The sequence below is a fragment of the Fringilla coelebs genome (assembly GCF_963513975.1).
Source record: "Fringilla coelebs genome assembly, chromosome: 18".
In the NCBI taxonomy this organism is placed as follows: domain Eukaryota; kingdom Metazoa; phylum Chordata; class Aves; order Passeriformes; family Fringillidae; genus Fringilla; species Fringilla coelebs.
In genome coordinates, this window is record NC_140044.1 from 7,207,904 (window position 1) to 7,226,763 (window position 18,860).

General features: G+C 63.6%; 3 protein-coding genes across 3 annotated transcripts; all 3 read left to right on the forward strand.

The window, feature by feature from the left end:
- The first annotated feature begins 4,475 nt into the window (after positions 1-4,475).
- Positions 4,476-7,431, forward strand: SLC52A3 (solute carrier family 52 member 3). Its single transcript, XM_084218172.1, has 4 exons — positions 4,476-4,638; positions 5,516-6,586; positions 6,841-6,964; positions 7,088-7,431. The coding sequence occupies exons 2-4, from the start codon at positions 5,559-5,561 to the stop codon at positions 7,298-7,300; spliced, it is 1,365 nt and encodes a 454-aa protein (XP_084074298.1). The 5' UTR covers positions 4,476-4,638; positions 5,516-5,558; the 3' UTR covers positions 7,301-7,431.
- A 3,604-nt stretch (positions 7,432-11,035) lies between these two features.
- On the forward strand, positions 11,036-15,041 carry SCRT2 (scratch family transcriptional repressor 2). The gene is made up of 2 exons (XM_084218177.1): positions 11,036-11,221; positions 13,354-15,041. The coding sequence occupies exons 1-2, from the start codon at positions 11,098-11,100 to the stop codon at positions 14,058-14,060; spliced, it is 831 nt and encodes a 276-aa protein (XP_084074303.1). The 5' UTR covers positions 11,036-11,097; the 3' UTR covers positions 14,061-15,041.
- Positions 15,042-17,459: 2,418 nt separating this feature from the next.
- SRXN1 (sulfiredoxin 1) lies at positions 17,460-18,860 on the forward strand. Its single transcript, XM_084218186.1, has 2 exons — positions 17,460-17,764; positions 17,927-18,860. The coding sequence occupies exons 1-2, from the start codon at positions 17,504-17,506 to the stop codon at positions 18,128-18,130; spliced, it is 465 nt and encodes a 154-aa protein (XP_084074312.1). The 5' UTR covers positions 17,460-17,503; the 3' UTR covers positions 18,131-18,860.

Sequence of the window (18,860 nt, forward strand, 5' to 3'; positions counted from 1 at the left end):
TCCTTGTACCTGTGCCCAGCACAGGGAGGGCTCCCCGGTTCAGCACAGGGGTGCAAAGGTGTCCCCCAGGCAAGGCAAAGCAGGAAGATGTCCCCATGTCAGAGCTCAGCCTTGTACCAGATGCTCAGCCAAGCTACAGAGGAGATGGCTTCAAGTGCAGGGACAAGGACACAGGAGCCCCAGCACAGCCACCAGTGGCTGGCGTGGGGACCCCTCCCCAGCACGGACAGCCCGGCCGGGCACAACCTGCTGCTCCACATTCCTGTGGAGCTGAGCCACTGCAGTGGCACGGCCACACCGAGCTGGGCTGCACCGAGCCAAGCAGAGCCGCCCTCCAAACAGCCCCAAAAACTCGGCAACATAATCCCATGCCCCAAACCCAGCTGGAGTGCGGGGATCTGAGCTCTGGGCATCGCCCAGTGTGGCCCCAGCTCCTCTCCCTCCTGGGGTGGGCAGTCCAGCCAGACTCACATGGCACACCAGGTCACCTCCAGCCTCCAGGTCACCTCCAACTCCAGAGGAACACGGTTGTGACCCCTTCACCAGCTCACCCAGCCCCGCTCTGCTGGCACTGGACCAGCACGGGACCAGCACCACCTCTGCCACTCACCTGGACTGGCCCTGCAGCGTGGGAGCCTCGTCGGCACGGATCAGCTGCCACCCTTCTTCTCCCTGCTCTCTTTCCGAGGGTGTCCCGATGGTGTCCTGCTGTCCCCACCCTCCTGCTCCCCAGGCCCGTCCTCCCCGTCTCCCCGCTGATGGCGGCTGGAGGGTGCTGGAGCGGTTCTGCGTGCGGCGGCTGCTGCTGAGTCAGCGCCGGGCGAGGACGCCCTCCGAGGCAAATCAGTGCTCACATGGGATGGAAAGCACAGGGCATTCCTCCGTGCCAGGCTGCGTCACGCAGCGTGCCGGTGCCCGGTGACATCCCAGGTGCCGGTTCAGCCCGCGGTGCTGGCTGGGCAGCCTGGATGCACACACGGCCTGAGGTGCTCACAGTGACAAATCCAAAATGCTTCTGGATGTCACTCCTCGCTGCGGGCAGAAGGTGCTGGTGCTGGGTTAGGGCTTCAGGGACACAGAGGAAATTCCCAGCCTTGTTGTGGGCACCCAGATTTCCTCATATCACTGGTACGGTCAGCTGGTAGGGCCTGCTCTGATTTGGAAATCTCATCTTGTTTCCTCACTCACCCAGCAGCAATAAACTCCAAAACATAGGAAAATAAACTGGATAGCAGGAAGGGAGGTGACAGACTGGAACGGGGTCACCAATCCTGCAGCCACCTGGACCTGTGGTCTGAACCCAGCCCAGGCAGGGTGGCTCCTTCCCCATGGTCCAGACATCTCCGTTCGGGTCTGCACAGGGGGAACAAAAATTTGGCTCATGTTATGGAGCTCAGTTATAGCCCTGCATTGTTCAAATGGCTCCTGGAGCAAGACAAGGAGCTGGTGGAGGGAGAAGGGCCAGGAGAAGCACACAGTCTGGGAGCCAGAGGGCTGCCCTGAGCCCAGATTCGCACAACGGGCTCAGCTAGAAAATCCCAGTTGTTAGGCGAGGGCAGAGCCTGCAGGCTGCATCCCCTCACGGGTGCCGAGACTGTGAGGGTGCAAGCAGGAGGCTGCAGGAGCTGCTCGGGCACGTCTGGCCCGTTGGAGCGGGGCGTTGGATCCAGGCAGCGCCCCAAGCCTCGCCCTCCCCTGGAGCACCCCAGGACATGCCCCGGGAGGGCAGCCTCCTGCAGGAAGCTCCCCCAGCACGCAGTGCAGCATCCCCACCGCTGCCCCAGGAACACCCCAGGCAGTGGGACCATGTTTGTGAACACAGGGACAACGAGGCGCTGGCAGTGCCTTTGCTCTCACCTTCTACAGACACCCTTGTGCCACTGCCAGGACCTCCTGGATGCTAAATTAAGCTGCCAATGAACAGAAAACACACTCAGCAGCCAATTCACCCCTGGAAGTGCTGGGTGGAGGCAGCTATGGGTGCCTGGCAACAGCTGCCAAGCCTCAGGGCTGGGGCTCGGCAGTGTGGGCACCCCCACGCAGAGGCACCCCCAGAGCTGAGAGGTCCCCAGCCCCTTCATCTTGGCTGTTAACTCCTAATGTTTTATTCCAGCCCATTGGCATGCCCAGACCCAGGATAAGCCACCACCCGCTCCTGACTCAGTTTCCCCAGCAAGAGCTCTACAGAGCTGCTCCAGAAGGGACACGGGGACAGAATGGGGAGGCACCCCCTGCACCCAGCATCACCCCGTTCCCTGTGGGCAGAGGGAATGATGCTGCCTGCACCCGGATGTTCACACTCGGTCTGTGCTCAGGGATCCGGGCGCCAGGGAGGTGACAGATGGGGACATGCTGGGCACGAGGCCTTTGTCTGGCCGGTGGTGGCGGCGGCGCAGACCCGCAGATGGCGGCAGCAGTGGGGCCGTGGCCGCAGCCCGTGGCCAGGCAAGCACTGGGCCCTGGGGATCCGGCCCTTTTGTTGGGGTCTCACCTCCGGCAGCGGCCCCTTCCCTGCTGCCCCCCACCAGCCTTTCCACTTTCAACTTGACCTGCTCCTTTCACATGGAAATGGAATGCAAATAGGGCTGGGGCTGCCAGGGTCCAGGCTGAGAGCCGCCAGCAGGTCCCCAAGTCTGGGGGTCATACCCTCTCAAATAGGGTGGCCAGTAGTCCCTGGAGTGAGGGGGTCCCCTTGTCCCCCAGCAATGGAGCAGCAGCCACCCTCTGCCCAGGCAGACCATCCCCACTGCTCACACACGGAAGAAGATATTAGGGAAAGGGCCTCACTAGGGCTGAACTCAAGGACAGACCCCTGCTTTTCTGGGCTGCCGATCTTTCCATGTCACCCTGTCACCCCCATGGCATGGCAGTGTGCCTACCCTGGGATCCCCTCTGCACCCCCTGGCATGCGCTGGCTTGCTGTTGGGATGGGCTCCCCTGCTCTGGCTGGGTGAGGAGGGGTCTTCCTGGAGGGATGGCCATCACAGCCTAGCAAAGTCCCGCAGGCAGGGACCACTCGGCTACCAAATGTTGCCATCTGCTCCGGGGCTTTCGCTCGCATCTGCCGGGGGTGCGGAGGGGCGAGGGGCCCGGGGCCGGGAGTTCAGCTGCGGGGCGGGCAGGGGGCGGAGAAGGCACAGGCAGGGCGGGCAGCACGCGTCGGGTGCGTTTGGGTGAGCAGCGTGAAGGGGCAACACGGGGGTCCCACTGCCTCTGCCCCGTAGCCACTGGCCCTTGGGAAGGGTCTCACTGCCGGCTGAGCCGCCTCTTTGTGCCAACAAATTAAACACAGGACAACTGCCGTCCCCTCCCTGTCCCCATACCCATGGACACACCATGACCTCAGCTGCCCTACACCCAGGCTCCCTGCGCCTGCTTTCCCCAGCACCTTGCACCTGTTCCCAACCTTCCAGGTCCCTTGGAACCTTCCCAGTCCTGTACTGGTTTGACTGGGATAGAGGTCATTTTGCCCACAGGAGCCAGGGCGAGACTGTTTTGGAGTTGTGCTGAAAGCAATGCTGATAGCCCAGGAGTGTCTGGTCTTGGCTGAGCCCCAAGGACTTCTCTGCTTCTCCCTCTGCCACACCAACGACTGAATGCGGTGGGGGTGCATAGAAATTGGGAGGGGACATGGATGGAATACCTCTGCCACTCCCCCTTCCCCTGCCTCCCCTGCCCCGGGATACCCCGGACATCCTTGCTTTTCTTACTAAGCTGATCCATCAGTTTAGTCCCTTTTACCATTTTATCTTTCCCTATTTTGTACCCCATCCCACCGGAGGTGTGTGTGAGTGAGCAGCTGAGGGGGTCTGAGCAGCCTGCTGGGATTAAATCACAGCAAGTACCTCAAACTGTGACCATGCCCCCCGCCCCCCCCCTGCAGCCCCGGGGACAAGACTTGTCCCCACTGCACCCAACGGTCCTGGCTGCCATGGGTGCACCAAAGGGGCAGGGCAGGGTGGAGGAGCAAACTGCAGTCCCCCGGAGGGACAGGGACGGGTAGGGGCACTGCAGACGGGTAGGGCAGGGAAGCAGGCGGGGAAGCAGACGGGAGAAGGCAGCCCCAGGTTTTGCAGGGCTGCAGCCCGCTCTCCCAGCGACACCCGGTGGGTGCTGGGGGAAGAGCCGCCATAAGGCACCGTGGGGCGGCGGGTCTGCGTTGGGAGAGGGGGGGTTGCTGCTGGGGGTGACCTGGGGTCTGTGTCCTCACCCGTGTCACCTCCCGACCGGTGCAAATGGCTCATCCGCTGGCTCGCGGCTTGGTCCCCGCAGTGTCCCGAGGTGGGACAACTGCCACATTCGGAGGTTCCCCAGCGCCCCATGCCAACCCTGTGACCCCGCAGAGATCCTGATGGGGACAGGAACCGTCACCGGGTGACACTTGCACCTGCAAGAAGAGTCTGTGATAGGTGGGACGCGGTTCAGGCGGGGACAAGGACAAAGTCCAGGACACCGCCAAGAATAATAACCCCCCTGAGCCGGGGACTCTGCCAGCCGGGACCAAGACGAAGAGCAGAGCAGGGCCAGGCTGTCACCGGTCCGCATCCGGAGGTGGTGACGCGCCCGCCTCACGTCACTGCTCCGGCAGCCCGGACTGGCTGCCGCCCGCGTGGTGTTGCCGGTTCCCCAGAGAGCGCAGTGAGTTACCCTTGGGAGATTGCCCAGGGACCGGTCCGACCGGAGCCCGTTTCCTTCCCGGCTCCTGCTCCAGCCCCGCTGCCTCCCGCGGGGCCGGGGCCATGGCTGGGTCGTTGCGCCCGCCGGGCTCAGCCCCGTGAGTTTCCTCTGGCGGCCTCAGCGCCCCGGGGCAGGGCTGTAGACGGCTCCGCGGGACCGGGGGGACACGGGGCGTAGGGACACGGAACGTGAGAGTTCCTCCCAGGAGCGGGATGGGAGTGGGCAAGGGATGTGTCCGGAGCGCAGCTGACTCAGCTGATCGGTACGAGCAGAGGCTGGGCTGCAGGTTGGGCTGCTGGGGCCTGTCGCCCGCGGCCACCGGAGCGTGTCGGAATCGCGCGGGTCCTGACTGGAAGGGGACGGGCGCTGTGTCGTCCTGCCCTGCAGATGCAGGGGGAGGTACGAGGCGTCCATTCCCAGCAGAGCAGCTGCCCAGGCCACTCAGCCCCCAGGTGAGAGCCCCTTTCCCCCCGCACCCGGCTGTGCCGAGCCTTTCCAGGTGGCACGGAGCTGCTACGTGAGCTGGCACAGGTTCAATGCCCTCCTGGGTACCGCACCTGCTGCTGCCAAGCCCCAGTCCTCCGGGATGAGACCAGGTGAAGCTCATCAGGATCCACACCCAGGGCAGGAGGGCACCCTGTCATCACTTTAAGGGAGCATAGGGGTCCACAGGGCCTGCAGAGGGCAAAATGGGCTGGGCTGGGCTGTAAGTCCCACACCCCCACGGCACGTAGAGGGAAGCCGTTCTGCCGACACAGGCAGTGGTCATGGGAGGACAGGGCCAGGATCTGGAAGGGTCAGATCTCACCTCACCACTCATCAAAGTCTCTCCCCACAGCACAGCAGCGTCGCTCGCAGGCCCAGGCACCCAGCCCTGAGCCATGGCACTGCTCACCCACCTTCTGGCCTGTGCCTTCGGCATGGGCTCCTGGGTGGCCATCAACGGGCTGTGGGTGGAGGTGCCACTGCTGGTGACCGTGCTGCCAGAGCAGTGGTATCTCCCCTCCTACATCACCATCATCATCCAGATGGCCAACGTGGGACCACTCTTCGTCACCCTCATGAATCGCTTTCGGCCTGGCTTGCTGAAGGAGGTGGCTGTTATCTATGTGATTGTGTCCACGGGTGTCGTGGCCTGCTTGCTCCTGGCTTTCCTCTGGAACCACACGTCCCTCATTGCTGGGACATCCCACAGCATCTCCTTCTTAATCCTTACCTTCTTCCTGGCCCTGGTGGACTGCACCTCCTCTGTCACCTTCCTGCCCTTCATGATGCAGCTGCAGCCCCAGTACACGAACACCTTCTTCATAGGTGAAGGGCTAAGTGGGCTGATCCCTTCTCTCATTGCCCTGGGCCAGGGTTCTGGTATCTCCACCTGCACCAATGTCAGCCATGAAGTCAACATCACTACTGGCAACGAGACTGTTGAGAGCACCGACTTCCATCTGGAGACCCAGTATCTCCCGCCCAACTTCTCCACCCTCATCTTTTTCCTGCTCATGACTGCAATGATGTTGACCTGCTTGCTGGCCTTCTTCTTCCTCACCCGGCAGCCCAGGGTGTGGGAGCTCTCTCAGCAGCACCTCTTTCCCAGCAGCATTGTGCTGAACTCATTTGACCAGATCCTTGACGAGGGAGCTGACTCACACCTGAGCAGAGGCTGCTCATGCCCAAAGGATCCTAAGGGACCTGGGGACATCCTGCCACAGAAGGTCTCCTACTCCCTAACCCAGCTCACCCTCATCTACCTCCTCATCGCCTGGGTGAGCGCCCTGACAAACGGGGTCCTGCCATCCGTGCAGTCCTACTCCTGCCTGCCCTATGGACACACCACCTACCACCTGGCAGCCACGCTCAGCTCCATGGCCAACCCCCTGGCCTGCATTGTGGCCATGTTCCTGCCCAGCAGGTGAGTTGCAGGGCCCTGGGAATTGCAGCAGGGTGCACACTAGGGCCTTCTGCCCCAAGAGGAGCCCCTACTTTGCAAGGGTTGGGGGTGTAGGCACCGGGTGGGAGGGGACCTGTGGGGTACCCATACCCTGGTAGCACAGACACTTCAGGAAAGGAGGATGGAGCCAGCAAGGAGCCAGAATGTGCTGCATGTCTGTGCTGCTCACCAGGGAAAGGTAGTGTTCTCCAGTGACACTCAAATGTCCCTTGCAGGTCCCTGACCCTGATGGTCATCCTCACTATGGCAGGGACAGGCTTTGGTGCCTACAACATGGCCATTGCAGTGATGAGTCCCTGCCCGGTCCTCCAGCAGTCCCAGTGGGGCGATGTTATCATCGTAAGTCACGGTGTCCCTCTCACTCAGGGAGGTCTTTGACACCACACCTGGACCTGTCTTCATCACAATGTCCCCACAGTGGGAAACCCCTGGCCCTGACCACTTTTCCACCTGTGCCACCAGGTCCTCTCGTGGGTGCTGTTCACCGGGACGCTCTCCTACATGAAGGTGATGGCTGGGGTGATCCTGCGGAGCCGCAGCCGCAGCGCGCTGGTGTGGTACGGGGTGCTGGAGCAGCTGGGCTCCCTCCTGGGGGCACTGCTCATGTTCCCCCTTGTCAACGTCTACAGCCTTTTCAAATCTGCTGACTACTGCAGCCTGCAGTGTCCAGTATGAGTGGGGTGGACACCCCAAGACCGCTGCTCTTGCCAGCATGAACTCCCAGAACCAGCGAGGCTGGCTGGCTGGGAAGCAGCGCTGGGACCAGGACGGCTGCAGACACAGTTCCCTGATGGACTCTGCCAGGGCGCAGCATCTCCAGGGCTTTGTCCCCAGCCGGGGCACAGGGTGTTCCCATCCTGTGAAAACAATAGAAAGTGTTTTATTTTACTCTGCCCTCTGCCTCCCTGCTGCCTGCACCTCCAATGTTGAGGGGGCTGTCTGTGCCAGTGTCCCCCACCTGGGTACCTCTCAGCTGGGGCCGTGCCCAGTCCCTTCCCTTGGGGGGGGGTCTGGCACCGTTTGGCATCGTGCCCAAAAGCCCCCCTGGACTCTGTGGGTGGGCACAACCCCAGCTGCACCAGTGACGTTCCTGGCCCTGTGCTGTGGCAGCTGCCCCCAGACAGGGGGTTTGCTGCCAGCTGGGGGGACTGGGGACAAAGACGGCCATGGGGAGGGGGATGGTGGGGAAACACGGAACATTCACAAGGCCCCCAGTCGCAGCTGGGGAAACTGAGGCACAGTGGAGCTGGAGCGACATGTTTGATATTTGCCACCCTCTGCTGTGGTCCAATCCATGCTTTCTGCTCCCTCCCCATAGCCCTGTGCCCCCTGCACCCCATTTCAGCCCCACTGCACCTTGAGATGGGCAGAACTGGAGGGGAACCACAGCAGAGCCTCACACCAGAGCAGTGCAGGCAGAGTGCCCATGGCAGGGGTGGCACAGCACCAGTGCCAGGGCTGGCCCACCTGGTACCTAACTGTGCCCCAGCCATGCCAGCAGGGCAGGGGCTGAGAGGACACAGGGATGTGGCAGGCACGGCAGGTCAGGGCAGCGCAGCCCCAGGATGGGACAGTGGCCGTGCCCTGCACGCGCCTGCGCCCCTTCCCTGGGGCACGAGGCAGCCGGGCCTTTGTCCCCAGCCCTTTGTCTGGCATCTGCTCCCTGCGCCGGCGGCAGCACCACAGCACGGATTGGAGCCACTTCGGGGCTCCGGCTGCGACCCGGACGCCTCTGGGAAGAACGAGACTGGAATACCTAATAGCCAGCAGCCCCCCAGGCTGGCACTGGGGGGGGTCCTGCAGCTGAGGCAGCAGAGAGGGCAGGAGTGGGGGCTCTGCCTCCTGGCACTAGTGGGCATCCTCTGGCAGATCCTGGCTGACCCCAGAGCCTGTGCCCAGGATCCATGGAGGATGGGGGAGCTGAGGACCAGTGGGAGATGTGGGGGCAGCGCGGGGCAGTTCGTCTCATTCCAGTAGCGGGATATGTCCCTTGTGGATAGACTGGGAGCTGGAGTAGGGACCTGACCTCTGTCCTCCTGCCCCCCAAGAGGATGATCCTGCCCTTGGGAGCCCCCAAAACCCCTCACCCACAGTACCCCCGCAACCCCCTCCCTCTTGTCGGGGAAACAATTGCCTCCGATGGGAATTATTTCCATACAGCTGCTCAGGAAGGCACAAACCCGGTGGAGGAAGGCTGAGCCTTTCTTCTGGCGCTGCTCCCCCTCCCCACAGTAGTGGGGGGGCAGGTTTGGGGGGGCCCAGGCGCTGCCGTCAGCGCTATCAGCTCGGCAGGGCTGGCTGCGGTTATTACCATACATTATCGCAGTCCCCTGCCTCCGAAAGGAGCCGGGGCTGCTCCCCCCTCCCAGCCCTCCCTCCTCCTGCCTTTTACACTTAATTACCTCCCTTATTACACCGCAGCCTGGAGAGAGACAAAATCCCAGGGCAGCGGGCAGGCAGGCAGCAGGCAGCGGGCGGGCAGGCAGCGGGCAGCGGGCAGGCAGCGGGCAGGCAGGCCCAACTAGGGCGTAAGTAATCGCCCGTTCTGCAAGCGTGCCTTCCAGGAGAGAACAGGCACACGCACGGATAAATAAATCAGGGAGCAGAGAGAAGCCGGGAGCCCAGTGTGTGTGCGGGGGATGCCGCGAGCAGCCCGGCAGGCGATGTCCCTTTGGGGCCACAGCCCTGCGGGAGAGGTGACCTTGAACTTGGCAGAGCCTTGACGTCAGGGCAGAGCTGCAGGGACAGATGGGACTCGTGGTGCTGCCGGCAATCCCTGGCCGAGGGCTGCAGGAGCAAGTGGAGAGACCCCAGCCCACATGGGGAGCAGCCCTGGGATCCTGTAGGATGTGGAGTGCTGTGGATATGGGATGCTCTGGGATGGGGGATGCTGTGAGCTCTGGGATGCACTTAGCTGTGGAATGCTGTCAGATGCTGTGGGATATCAGATGCTGTGGGATGCTGTGGTCTGTGGGATGTGGGCTTATGAGGTGCCCTGGGCTATAGGATCCTGTGGGATGCTGTGGGATGCCCTGGGCTGTGGAGTACCACACAAAGCAGTGAGCAGGGGCACTGCGATGCAGGGCTGTCTCCAGATGTGGCTCTGGGCATGACGGAAGGAGCAGACATGGCTGTGAGCAGGCAGGCCCATGGTGCTGCCTGTGGGGATGCTGCTTTTGGTCCCCAGACCCAGTGCCACATCCCTGGCCAAAGGGGCTAGTGTGCCCAGGGCTGCCCCGTGCCAGCCCTGCCAGCCCTTTGCCTGTGGTCACAGCAGAGGCATCGTCCTTATTGACTGCTGCAACACTCTGGGCATTGCACAAGGCTCAGGGAGAGCACGGCCAGCTGCCCGTCAGGTCCTCGTGTCACCCACTGGCCCTCAGATGGCACAACTCCGGCCTTCAGATGGCACCACTGCAGGAGAGGCAGCCCCGGAGCACCAGCTGCCTGCAGCGGAGAGCAGAGAGGAGGGGGGAGTGGGAGTGGGGGCTCCAGTGAGACGAGGGGGGAGTAAGAGTGGGGGCTCTGGCCGGGAACAATGAACTGCCACGAGCCCGGCTATTGTTGTGGCTCCGAAGGTCACGGTGCTTCCTGGGGACTGGGAGTGGGACAGGGACATGGGAAGGGAGAGAAGGTGGGAAAAGAGGGATGGGAACAGCGAGCACGGATGGGGACAAGAGAGAGGTGGGACAGAGATGAGAACAGGGAAGAGGGGAAAGGGTTGAGGACACAGAAAAAGGTACAGGGGAAGGAGAAGGGAAAGAGAAAGGGGTCAGTGGAAAGGGTCTGTGGACAGAGATGAGAACAGGGAAGATGGATGGGAATGAGAACCGGGAACAGGGGTAGGAACAGGGAGCAAGGACAAGGAAAGGAGAAAGGGACAAGAAGCAGGAACAGGGACAGGGATGGAGACAAGACAAGGGACAGGGGACAGGAAGGGGCAGGGGACAGGGATGGGGACTCCCGCCCGGCAGACCCGTCCTTCCCTGGCCCCGGGGACTGGCGGCAGGGAGACAAAGGCGGTGGGAGGCAGAGGCATGTGCCCCCCCCTCCCGTCTCCCCCCGTCCCCCTGTGTCCCCATTGTCCGTGGCCGGGGTGGGTGGAGGAACCAGGGGGAGGGACCAGGGACCCCACAGTGTCGTGATGCCCGGGGCACCCCGCGCTGCCGGCGGCTCGGGGGGCTCTGGGGGGGCTCCGGGCGCGGCCGGGCGAAGCGGCCCCCTCCCCCCCCTCCCGCCTGCCTTCCTCCTCCTCCTCCTCCCCCTCTTCCCCACCTCCTTCTCTTCCTCCTCCTCCTCCTCCTCGCCGCCCTGCCGCCTCCCCGCCCCTCGCACTCGCCTCCCCGCGCCTCTCCGTGCGCACTGCCGGGGCCGAGCGCCGGGGCCGGGGCGGGGGGGGCCGGGGCCGGTGCGGGGGCCGGGGCCGGTAGCGGTGCCGGTACCGGAGGTGTCCAGCGCTGCCCGGCCCCGCCATGCCCCGCTCCTTCCTGGTGAAGAAGCTGAAAGCGGAGGCGTTCCCGGCCGCCGGGGCCCCTGCGCCCCCCTACGCCCCCCTGGAGCCCCCCTACACGCTGCCCGGCCCCGCCGCCGGCGATGGTGAGTGCGGGGCCGGGGGTCCGGAGGGGCCCCCCCGCCTCTATTGTCTGTGCGCCCGGCGGGGCACGGGGAAGGAGACACGGGGGGACGCCGGGCAGGACGGGGAGGGGGTCCCCGCGTTGTGTCCCGCGGCGGGCGAGGGGTGCGGGGTGGGGTGTGTCATCCTCGTGGTCGTCTTGTCCCCGGCTCCGGGGCCACCGGCCGCTGCCGAAGTTGGTCCTTGGGGAAACATCCCCTGCGTGACAGCGTCAGCCCCGTGGGCAGCCTCGAGTCCCTCCCGCCCGTGGGACGCCGAGGTGGGCTCCTTCCCACGACAAGTTGGGGGGGGTAAGAAGCAACCGGTCTGCGGGGGCGGCGGGGGGCGGCAGCCTCGCCGTGCCGGAGGATTTCATTGTTCGCAGCGGTGCCCCGAGCCCCCCTGGGAGCGCGGGGGGGGCCGGCGCCGTCCGGGGCACGGGGAGCGGGGAGGGGGAGACTAGGGGGTACCCCGGCAGCGGGAGAGGTGCAAAAGGCTGGACTTGGGGTGGCCGTGGTCCTTGGAATCCCGTCCTGCGGGGGAGCACTGGGGTGGGCTCAGAGTTCCCCGGGCTTGGCACAGCCCCACAACGGGGCAGCGCAGGCACCTGCCAGAAAGAGGGGCTGGCCGTGGGTCGGGGGCTCTGTTGCATAGGCTGGGGAGTGCTAGCTGCTCGTGGATTGGGAAACGGAGCTGGATGCGGGAATGGGCCTGATCCACGCACAAGCTAACATTGCCCAGCCGCTGCGGCGCTTGTCCCCCCTTTTCTAATGCTCCCCAGCCCTTGGTGGGCTCTCCTTGCCAGGGACTGGGGTACAAAGCCTGTCTGGTCTGGGGGTCCTCCGCTCCCCCTATCAAGCAGGAGCCAGTGGGGGAGGGATGTGCTGCAGCTGGGCAGAAGCTGCCGACGCTGCTCTCCTGGAAATAACCTTGCTGCATGCTCGGAGGCAGCGTGAGAAATTGCTGAGCAGAGCGCTTTCTGCACAGCCCGCGCTGTCAGCACGGCGCGGGGGACGGGGGGGCCCGGCTTTGCCCCTGCCCCACAGCCCCCTCCCCACAATAGGCACCCCTGGCCACCACGGGACAAACGGCAGCACTTGCTTGCCAAGGGGTCCCGTGGGTGCTGCCAGAGGCTGTGTGGATTTAGGGGATGCTCAGCTGCAGCTGTGGTGGGATGTTCCTGCTGCCCCATGGTGTGCATGGGTCAGCCCAGCTGTGCACTGACCCCAGGCCCCCGATAGCCCCTCTGTCACTATAAGAGGGGATGAGGCCTCTGAAGCAGCTTGCAAGGACCAGTTTGCACAAGACAGGGGATTGCTAGGACCAATTTGGGGGGTGCCAGTACATCCCCAGGATTGCTGGCATGGTGGGAAGGGGGCTGCACTGCTACTCCTGCTGTGATCTTTGTGTGACAGCACAGAGGGACTGGGATGCCAACGCAGTGCCCGCTCTGACACAGGCTGGGAGACCCACATACGGAGCAAGTCATGAGCAGACTTGCACCAATGTCACATGTGTGTGACGCCAGTGGAGTGGTACCCGAGCTTGGCTCCACATCTGGAGGGCTGTTGGTAGCTCAATTTGGCAGGAGGTCAGGGACTCAGTGCTGCTGCCCTCCTGGTGCTGTCCCATCTGCAAGGAATAGGCCCTGCGGGGACAGCAGAGAGGTGGGGGTCTTTCCCAGCCCCTTTGGTGAGGAAGGGGAACCTGGAGTAGCTCATCCCCCTCATCCCGGCTGCCCACAGAGCGTAGCTCATTACCGGCACGGCCCCGGTGAACAATGAGCTCCCGGCACCGACAGCTGTCTGGCAGCTAATAGCCCCTGGGGGCTGCCCGCAGCCGGGGCAGGCGCAGCTGGACGTTCCGCAGCTCCATCCTCACTTCCCATCTCAGGCAGCCCTGCGGGATGGGACCCATCCTGCTGACAGATGCAGACAGGAGCCAGGACAGGACAATGCAGCTCTGGTGCTCAGTGGCTCAGCACAGACAGGAACCAGTTTTGGGGGCAAAACCCTGGTTCTGCACCTTCTATGGGAAATTTTAGCTTGTGGCTTTTTCCTGTCCCTGGTGTGGCTGTTCTGGAGGGACAATGACCCCACTGTGTTGTCCCCCTCAGGGTACCTCCAGCACTGCCTGGCGCCAGCCGGCTATGACACTGACAAGAAGCAAGGCCTGCCACCACCGCCACCAGACCCAGCCTACGCACCCGGCCATGAGGAGTACAGCGATCCCGAGAGCCCCCAGTCCAGCTTTTCCGCCCGCTACTTCAACGGGGAGGCGGCAGTGACAGACAGCTATTCCATGGATGCCTTCTTCATCACGGACGGGCGGTCGCGCCGGCGCAGCGAGAGCCAGCGCCGTGGCAGCCACCGCCACTCCTGCCCCGAGTGCGGCAAGACCTACGCCACCTCCTCCAACCTCAGCCGGCACAAGCAGACCCACCGCAGCCTGGACAGCAAGATGGCGAGGAAATGCCCCACCTGCGGCAAGGCGTACGTCTCCATGCCCGCCCTGGCCATGCACGTCCTCACCCACAACCTCAAGCACAAGTGTGACGTGTGCGGCAAAGCCTTCAGCCGGCCCTGGCTGCTGCAGGGCCACATGCGGTCCCACACCGGGGAGAAGCCGTTCGGCTGCTCCCACTGCGGGAAAGCCTTCGCCGACCGCTCCAACCTGCGCGCCCACATGCAGACCCACTCCGCCTTCAAGCACTACAAGTGCAAGCAGTGCGAGAAGACCTTCGCCCTCAAGTCGTACCTCAACAAGCACTACGAGTCCGCCTGCTTCAAGGGCTCCGAACACAGCTGTGCAATAGGGAACTAGCCCCCAAGCCCTGTGGCACATCCCCATTCCCAACCTCATCCTTCTATCCAATCCCCATCCCCGTCCCCATCTCATCCCATGCCCATCCCTATTGCCCTATACATCCCATCCTGTCCCCATCCCCATCCCATCCTGGTCCCAGTCCCTGTGCCAGCCCTCCTGCAGCTGCAGCCAGCTGGTTTGCTGCTGTGCTCAGACTGGAGGACACATCCCCACAGACTCACTCCCCATCTGCTCCCTGGGAAGGGGGTCCCCCACATTGGGACCCAGCTCCTTTCCCCTGGGTCCCAGAGCCCCCCCGCAGCCAGGCAGGTCTCTCTGCGGGGGACTCACCTGGGGAACTCTTCCCAACCCAGGAGAGACTTTCCTCCCCTAGCTTGTGACTTTCACCTCTATTTATTTAATTTATTACTATTATTTATTTAGAGCTGCTGCTTCTCTTCCCGGGGGATCCCGGGGGAGAAAAGACACTTTTCTGCTCCCCGCTAGGAGCAAACCCTCCCCTTGACCCTAATCTTGATGAGACCATGGGCTGGTGTTACTGCCAGCTCGGCAGGACTGATGGCCACTGAGGCTGACAGAGGGCAGGGCTGCCAGTCACCCTTGGAGCCTTGGGTCCCTGCAGCCCACCACACAGGGCACCCAGCTACCCCTCTGCCCCGTGGCACAGCATTCACCCTGGCACTGCAGATCTGCAGCCCTGGAGTCAGGGGAAGAGCCAAGGGAGGAGCCAGGGGCTTCCAGCAGAGATCCACAGAACACGACCTCCGTTGGCTCCCAGCTCCCAGCTTGGCCAGGCACAACTGGCCCCTGCCACGGTGATGGGGAATAGCCCCCCCAGGCAGGTGCAGCCCCCCTCACCATGCGAAGGGCTGGGCTGGCAGCTGGGCTGGAGACCCAGCCCTGGGGCAGGTAGTACCCAAACCCCCAACCACCCCCCCATGTATCCCCAGCCCCTTCTCCAGCCGGCTCCCGGCTCCCTTGCCATTGCCCCCCACCTGCACTCAGGAGGAGGGGGTCAGAGTAGCTGTAAAGTTTGGGTGAGTCTATTTAAATGTTCTTATTTATATTATTTATAACTTATGCTTTTCACTATTTATTTGTCAAGACTGGCCGGGCCATGCCAGCGCTGGCTCGCAGGAGGTGGCAGAGCTGCAGCAGAACTGCCGTGCCCAGGACACAGCCACGGTGACACGGACGGGGACAGGACCCCAGAGCGGACTGTGTGGTGGGCACGGAGGCAGGAGGGCACGAGCTGGCCCGGCAGCCCAGGCTGCGTGTCCTGCAAGCCTCCCACAAAGGCAAAGCCCTTCTCATTTGTCTTCCTTGCTTCCACGGGCTCCTGCTTTGCTCCGTGCCCCGCGCCAGCCCAGCGGGGACAAACCAGCCACTCTATGCAACCTCCCGGCGGAGCGCCCCCGCACCGGCCCCGGAGCAAGCGCCGCGCACGGCATTCCGGAGCGGGGCCCGACCCACGCCTCCGCTTCCTACCTCGGGCCGCGAGTTGCCACAGCCCCATCACCCTGTGCCGGTCCCCAACACTTCGGGACTCTGCCCGGCACCCCGCGGGGCCGCACTCGCGCACCCCCACACCGTCTTCCTGCGCCGTCTTCCTCCCTGCACCGTCTTCCTCCCGCTGCCTCGGTGCCTGTGTTGGTCACGGGTTGAGTGGGGATGTCCCTGTCATGGTCCTCGCTGCCATGGCACGGTGACCACACATCCGCACCCCACAGAGGGGATGAGCATCGCCCTGGCCACGCAGGCACCCCGCCGGGTTTTCCCCACGATGCCGGTGCTGCTCTGCGGAGCACGGTGTCCTGAGGCCGGCAGGCTTGGAGCACTGCGCTGCTGCCCCTCTCTCCTGTAAATAGCAGATACTACAGCAATAATTTTCCGTGCATGATAGATTTTTTCTGCCAGGTTTTGTACTCGCCAGCCCCAGTATGACAAGTCTACTGAGATCCGGCCACCCGCAGTATTACTTGTAATGCAATTCAGGGATATAAAAGGGATTTCTGCCACTAACCATGTGTCTTGGGGGATTTGTGTCGGCGGTGGCGGGTAGTGGCACGCGAGCCGCCACCCTGCCCATCCCACGGTGCCCTGTGCCCTCACCCACTCCTGGGCTGGAGCATCCTGGAGAGAACTGCCCCAAATAGAGGGGTGATGTCCTGGCAGCCCGTTGGGAACGGGTGGCGGAGGCGCCCAGAGCATTCCACGCTGCCCACGTGGCCCTGCCAGCCCTTCAGCCGGTGGGCAGCAGCCAGACAACCCCTGCTGTGACAAGGAGGGGTTACGATGCCGCCCTGGTCGTGAGAGCGCCGGGGGCTGTGAGCGCGGCAGAGCGCTGACCTGGAAGTAAAGCGGAGTGTGAAATGCCGGCAGCGGGCGCAGAGCCCGGCGGGCAGCCCGGGAAGGGCGCCGGTAATGCTCACACACCCCCGGGGTGCCACTGCGCGGGATGGGGAGGATTCTGCGAGCAAATTTTATTTGAACTCGCCGGTGACGACAACCCAGTAAAGCCCCTGCTCCCAGGGGCAGACAGGCTCCCTGCCCATTCCTGCTCCTCACCCGTCTTTCCTCATCCTTTCCCGGATGTGGGTGCGGATGGGGGAAGGCAAATTATTTTTAGCATCCAGCTTGTCAGCACAGACCTAGCTGAGCCCTGGGCTCCCAGTGACACCAGTGCAATCTTTCACCTGCAAAGATATTACCAGATTCACCTTGCAAGAAACTAATTCCAGACCCTCACAAAACCATCCCTGACTATCATCTGCTTGCTTCCGAGTCAGCTCTGGGGCTGGGGACCTTTCATGACACCAGGGAGCCAGGGTGAGGGCACTGGGAGCAGCCATCCCCTGTCATTGTGTCCCTGCTGTGGATTCAGGGTGTCCCGGTTGCAGCAGCCAGAGGGGTGGGAGACCCAGTTCCTCCCGGAAGCCTCTCCCTGTTTGGAGCACTGGTCTGAAGAAATGACCTAGAAAGACTCAGGGCTGAAGTTCTTCGGTGCCTGCCCAGCTGTGGAGCATCCCAGCATCACTGCTCAGCTCTGCAGTTACTTCATGCCTCATCTTCCTTGCTGTGCACCCTGTAGGTGTCAGAGCAGCCGGGAGGGGGCTCTGGGTTGGGGACATGTTCCTGGTTCAGCCAGGCAGGCGGGGTCATATCCCAACTCTCAGCTGCCGGATGATCCTCAGTGCCCCGGCCCAGCCAGGTGGGACCCGAGACCCCCAGAGGGCAGGACAGGGACCCCCAGCACACACGGTGGGGGGCTCAGCTGCCGCATGCCCATGGGTGTCCCATGGGAAGGAGGAGCCGAGGGCAGCCCTGACCGCAGGCTCTCCGGAGCAGGCAGCGGGCCAGCCGGCTCTGGCACCCGGCCCGGAAGTCTGTCCTGCCCCTTCACTGTGACACTGCAAAATAGTGGGGCGGAGGCCGTGACGATGACGATGGCCGGGCAAGGAGGAAGTAGAGGGGTACGGCTGGGCGCTGCACTGCTCGGGGCAGAGCGGAGGGCTCGGCTGAGCACGACAGAGGACGGCCGAGGCCGGCCGGCAGCCACAGCCATGGCAGAGGCCGAAGACAGGAGCATCCATACCCAGCACATCTCGGCCGTGCACAACGTGCCCATGCGGGTCCTCATCCGGCCCATCCCGTCAGAACTGGAGCCGGAAAAGGTGCAGAGCCTGATGGAGACCCTGCAGGTGAGCACAGCCCCCGGGATGCAGAGGCAGCCCCTCCTGCACCCGTTCATATGGCATGCTGGGGAAGCTGTCAGCACCCGAGCCCTGGCACAGTCGGGGGGTGTCAGGGGAGGATGGGAGTGCCGGGGTGTGTTGCTCTTGGATGCCTCTTCCCCTTTCCAGGAGGATCCCGAGCGGGTGCCCCCCATCGACGTGCTCTGGATCAAAGGCAGTGAGGGCGGTGATTACTTCTACTCCTTCGGGGGCTGCCACCGCTATGCTGCCCACCAGGCACTCCGCCGGGAGACCATCCCCGCCAAGATCATCCCCTCCACCCTCAGCGACCTCCGTACCTACCTCGGCTCCTCCACGCCTCACCTGCGCTAGCCCAGCGCCCCGAGGATGCCCAGTAGCCCCTTCTATCCCTGTTGGTTCCGACCCGTGAGCCCTTGATGAGGATGTGGTCGGCGTCCCCAGCCCTGAGGAGTCCCCATGGTCCCTCCAGCCGGGAGGGGTCAGGGTCCCCCAGACTTGGAGGGTCCCCGGGGTCCCGGCAGCCGGGATGGGTCGGGCTCTCACCGGTACCGGGAGGCGCCCAGCGGGACCGGCAGGTGGCGCTGTTGTGCCGCGCTGCGCTGCCCGGAGCGACCGCGCGGACCGGGACGGGACGGGACGAACCGGGACGGGGTGAACTGGGACGGGATGAACTGGCTGGGGTGGGATGAACGGGAGCACGGCGCAATCGGGAATAGCTGAACCATGATGGAACAGGCTAAACCGGGGCACGGCTCAACCGGGAATAGCTGAACCGGGATGGAATGGGCTTAACCGGGGCATGGCTCAAGCGGGAATGGCGGAACCGGAGCACACTGGAACTGGGACAAGTCACAGCTCATTCGGGGCACAGCTGAACGGGGAAGGGGTACAGGCGAACTGGGACACAACAGAATCAGGACACAGGGAAGAGACACAGCCGACCTGGCATGGCCAGTCCCCAGCCCTCCCTCAGCGACTCTGGGCTCACCAGTGTCCCAGTCTCCGTGGGGGATATCTCCAAAATCCTGTGGTGGGGACAGCCGCTGCTGCTCCTGGAATAAAGATGATCAAAGTCTCTGCA

Excerpts from the sequence above, each read along its gene's own strand:
- SLC52A3 (XM_084218172.1), top strand. The coding sequence starts at position 5,559 with ATGGCACTGCTCACCCACCTTCTGGCCTGTGCCTTCGGCATGGGCTCC. Across the intron at positions 6,587-6,840 it reads GCCATGTTCCTGCCCAGCAG|GTCCCTGACCCTGATGGTCA; the intron begins GTGAGTTGCAGG and ends TGTCCCTTGCAG. Across the intron at positions 6,965-7,087 it reads AGTGGGGCGATGTTATCATC|GTCCTCTCGTGGGTGCTGTT; the intron begins GTAAGTCACGGT and ends CTGTGCCACCAG.
- SCRT2 (XM_084218177.1), top strand. The coding sequence starts at position 11,098 with ATGCCCCGCTCCTTCCTGGTGAAGAAGCTGAAAGCGGAGGCGTTCCCG. Across the intron at positions 11,222-13,353 it reads CGGCCCCGCCGCCGGCGATG|GGTACCTCCAGCACTGCCTG; the intron begins GTGAGTGCGGGG and ends TGTCCCCCTCAG.
- SRXN1 (XM_084218186.1), top strand. The coding sequence starts at position 17,504 with ATGACGATGGCCGGGCAAGGAGGAAGTAGAGGGGTACGGCTGGGCGCT. Across the intron at positions 17,765-17,926 it reads GCCTGATGGAGACCCTGCAG|GAGGATCCCGAGCGGGTGCC; the intron begins GTGAGCACAGCC and ends TCCCCTTTCCAG.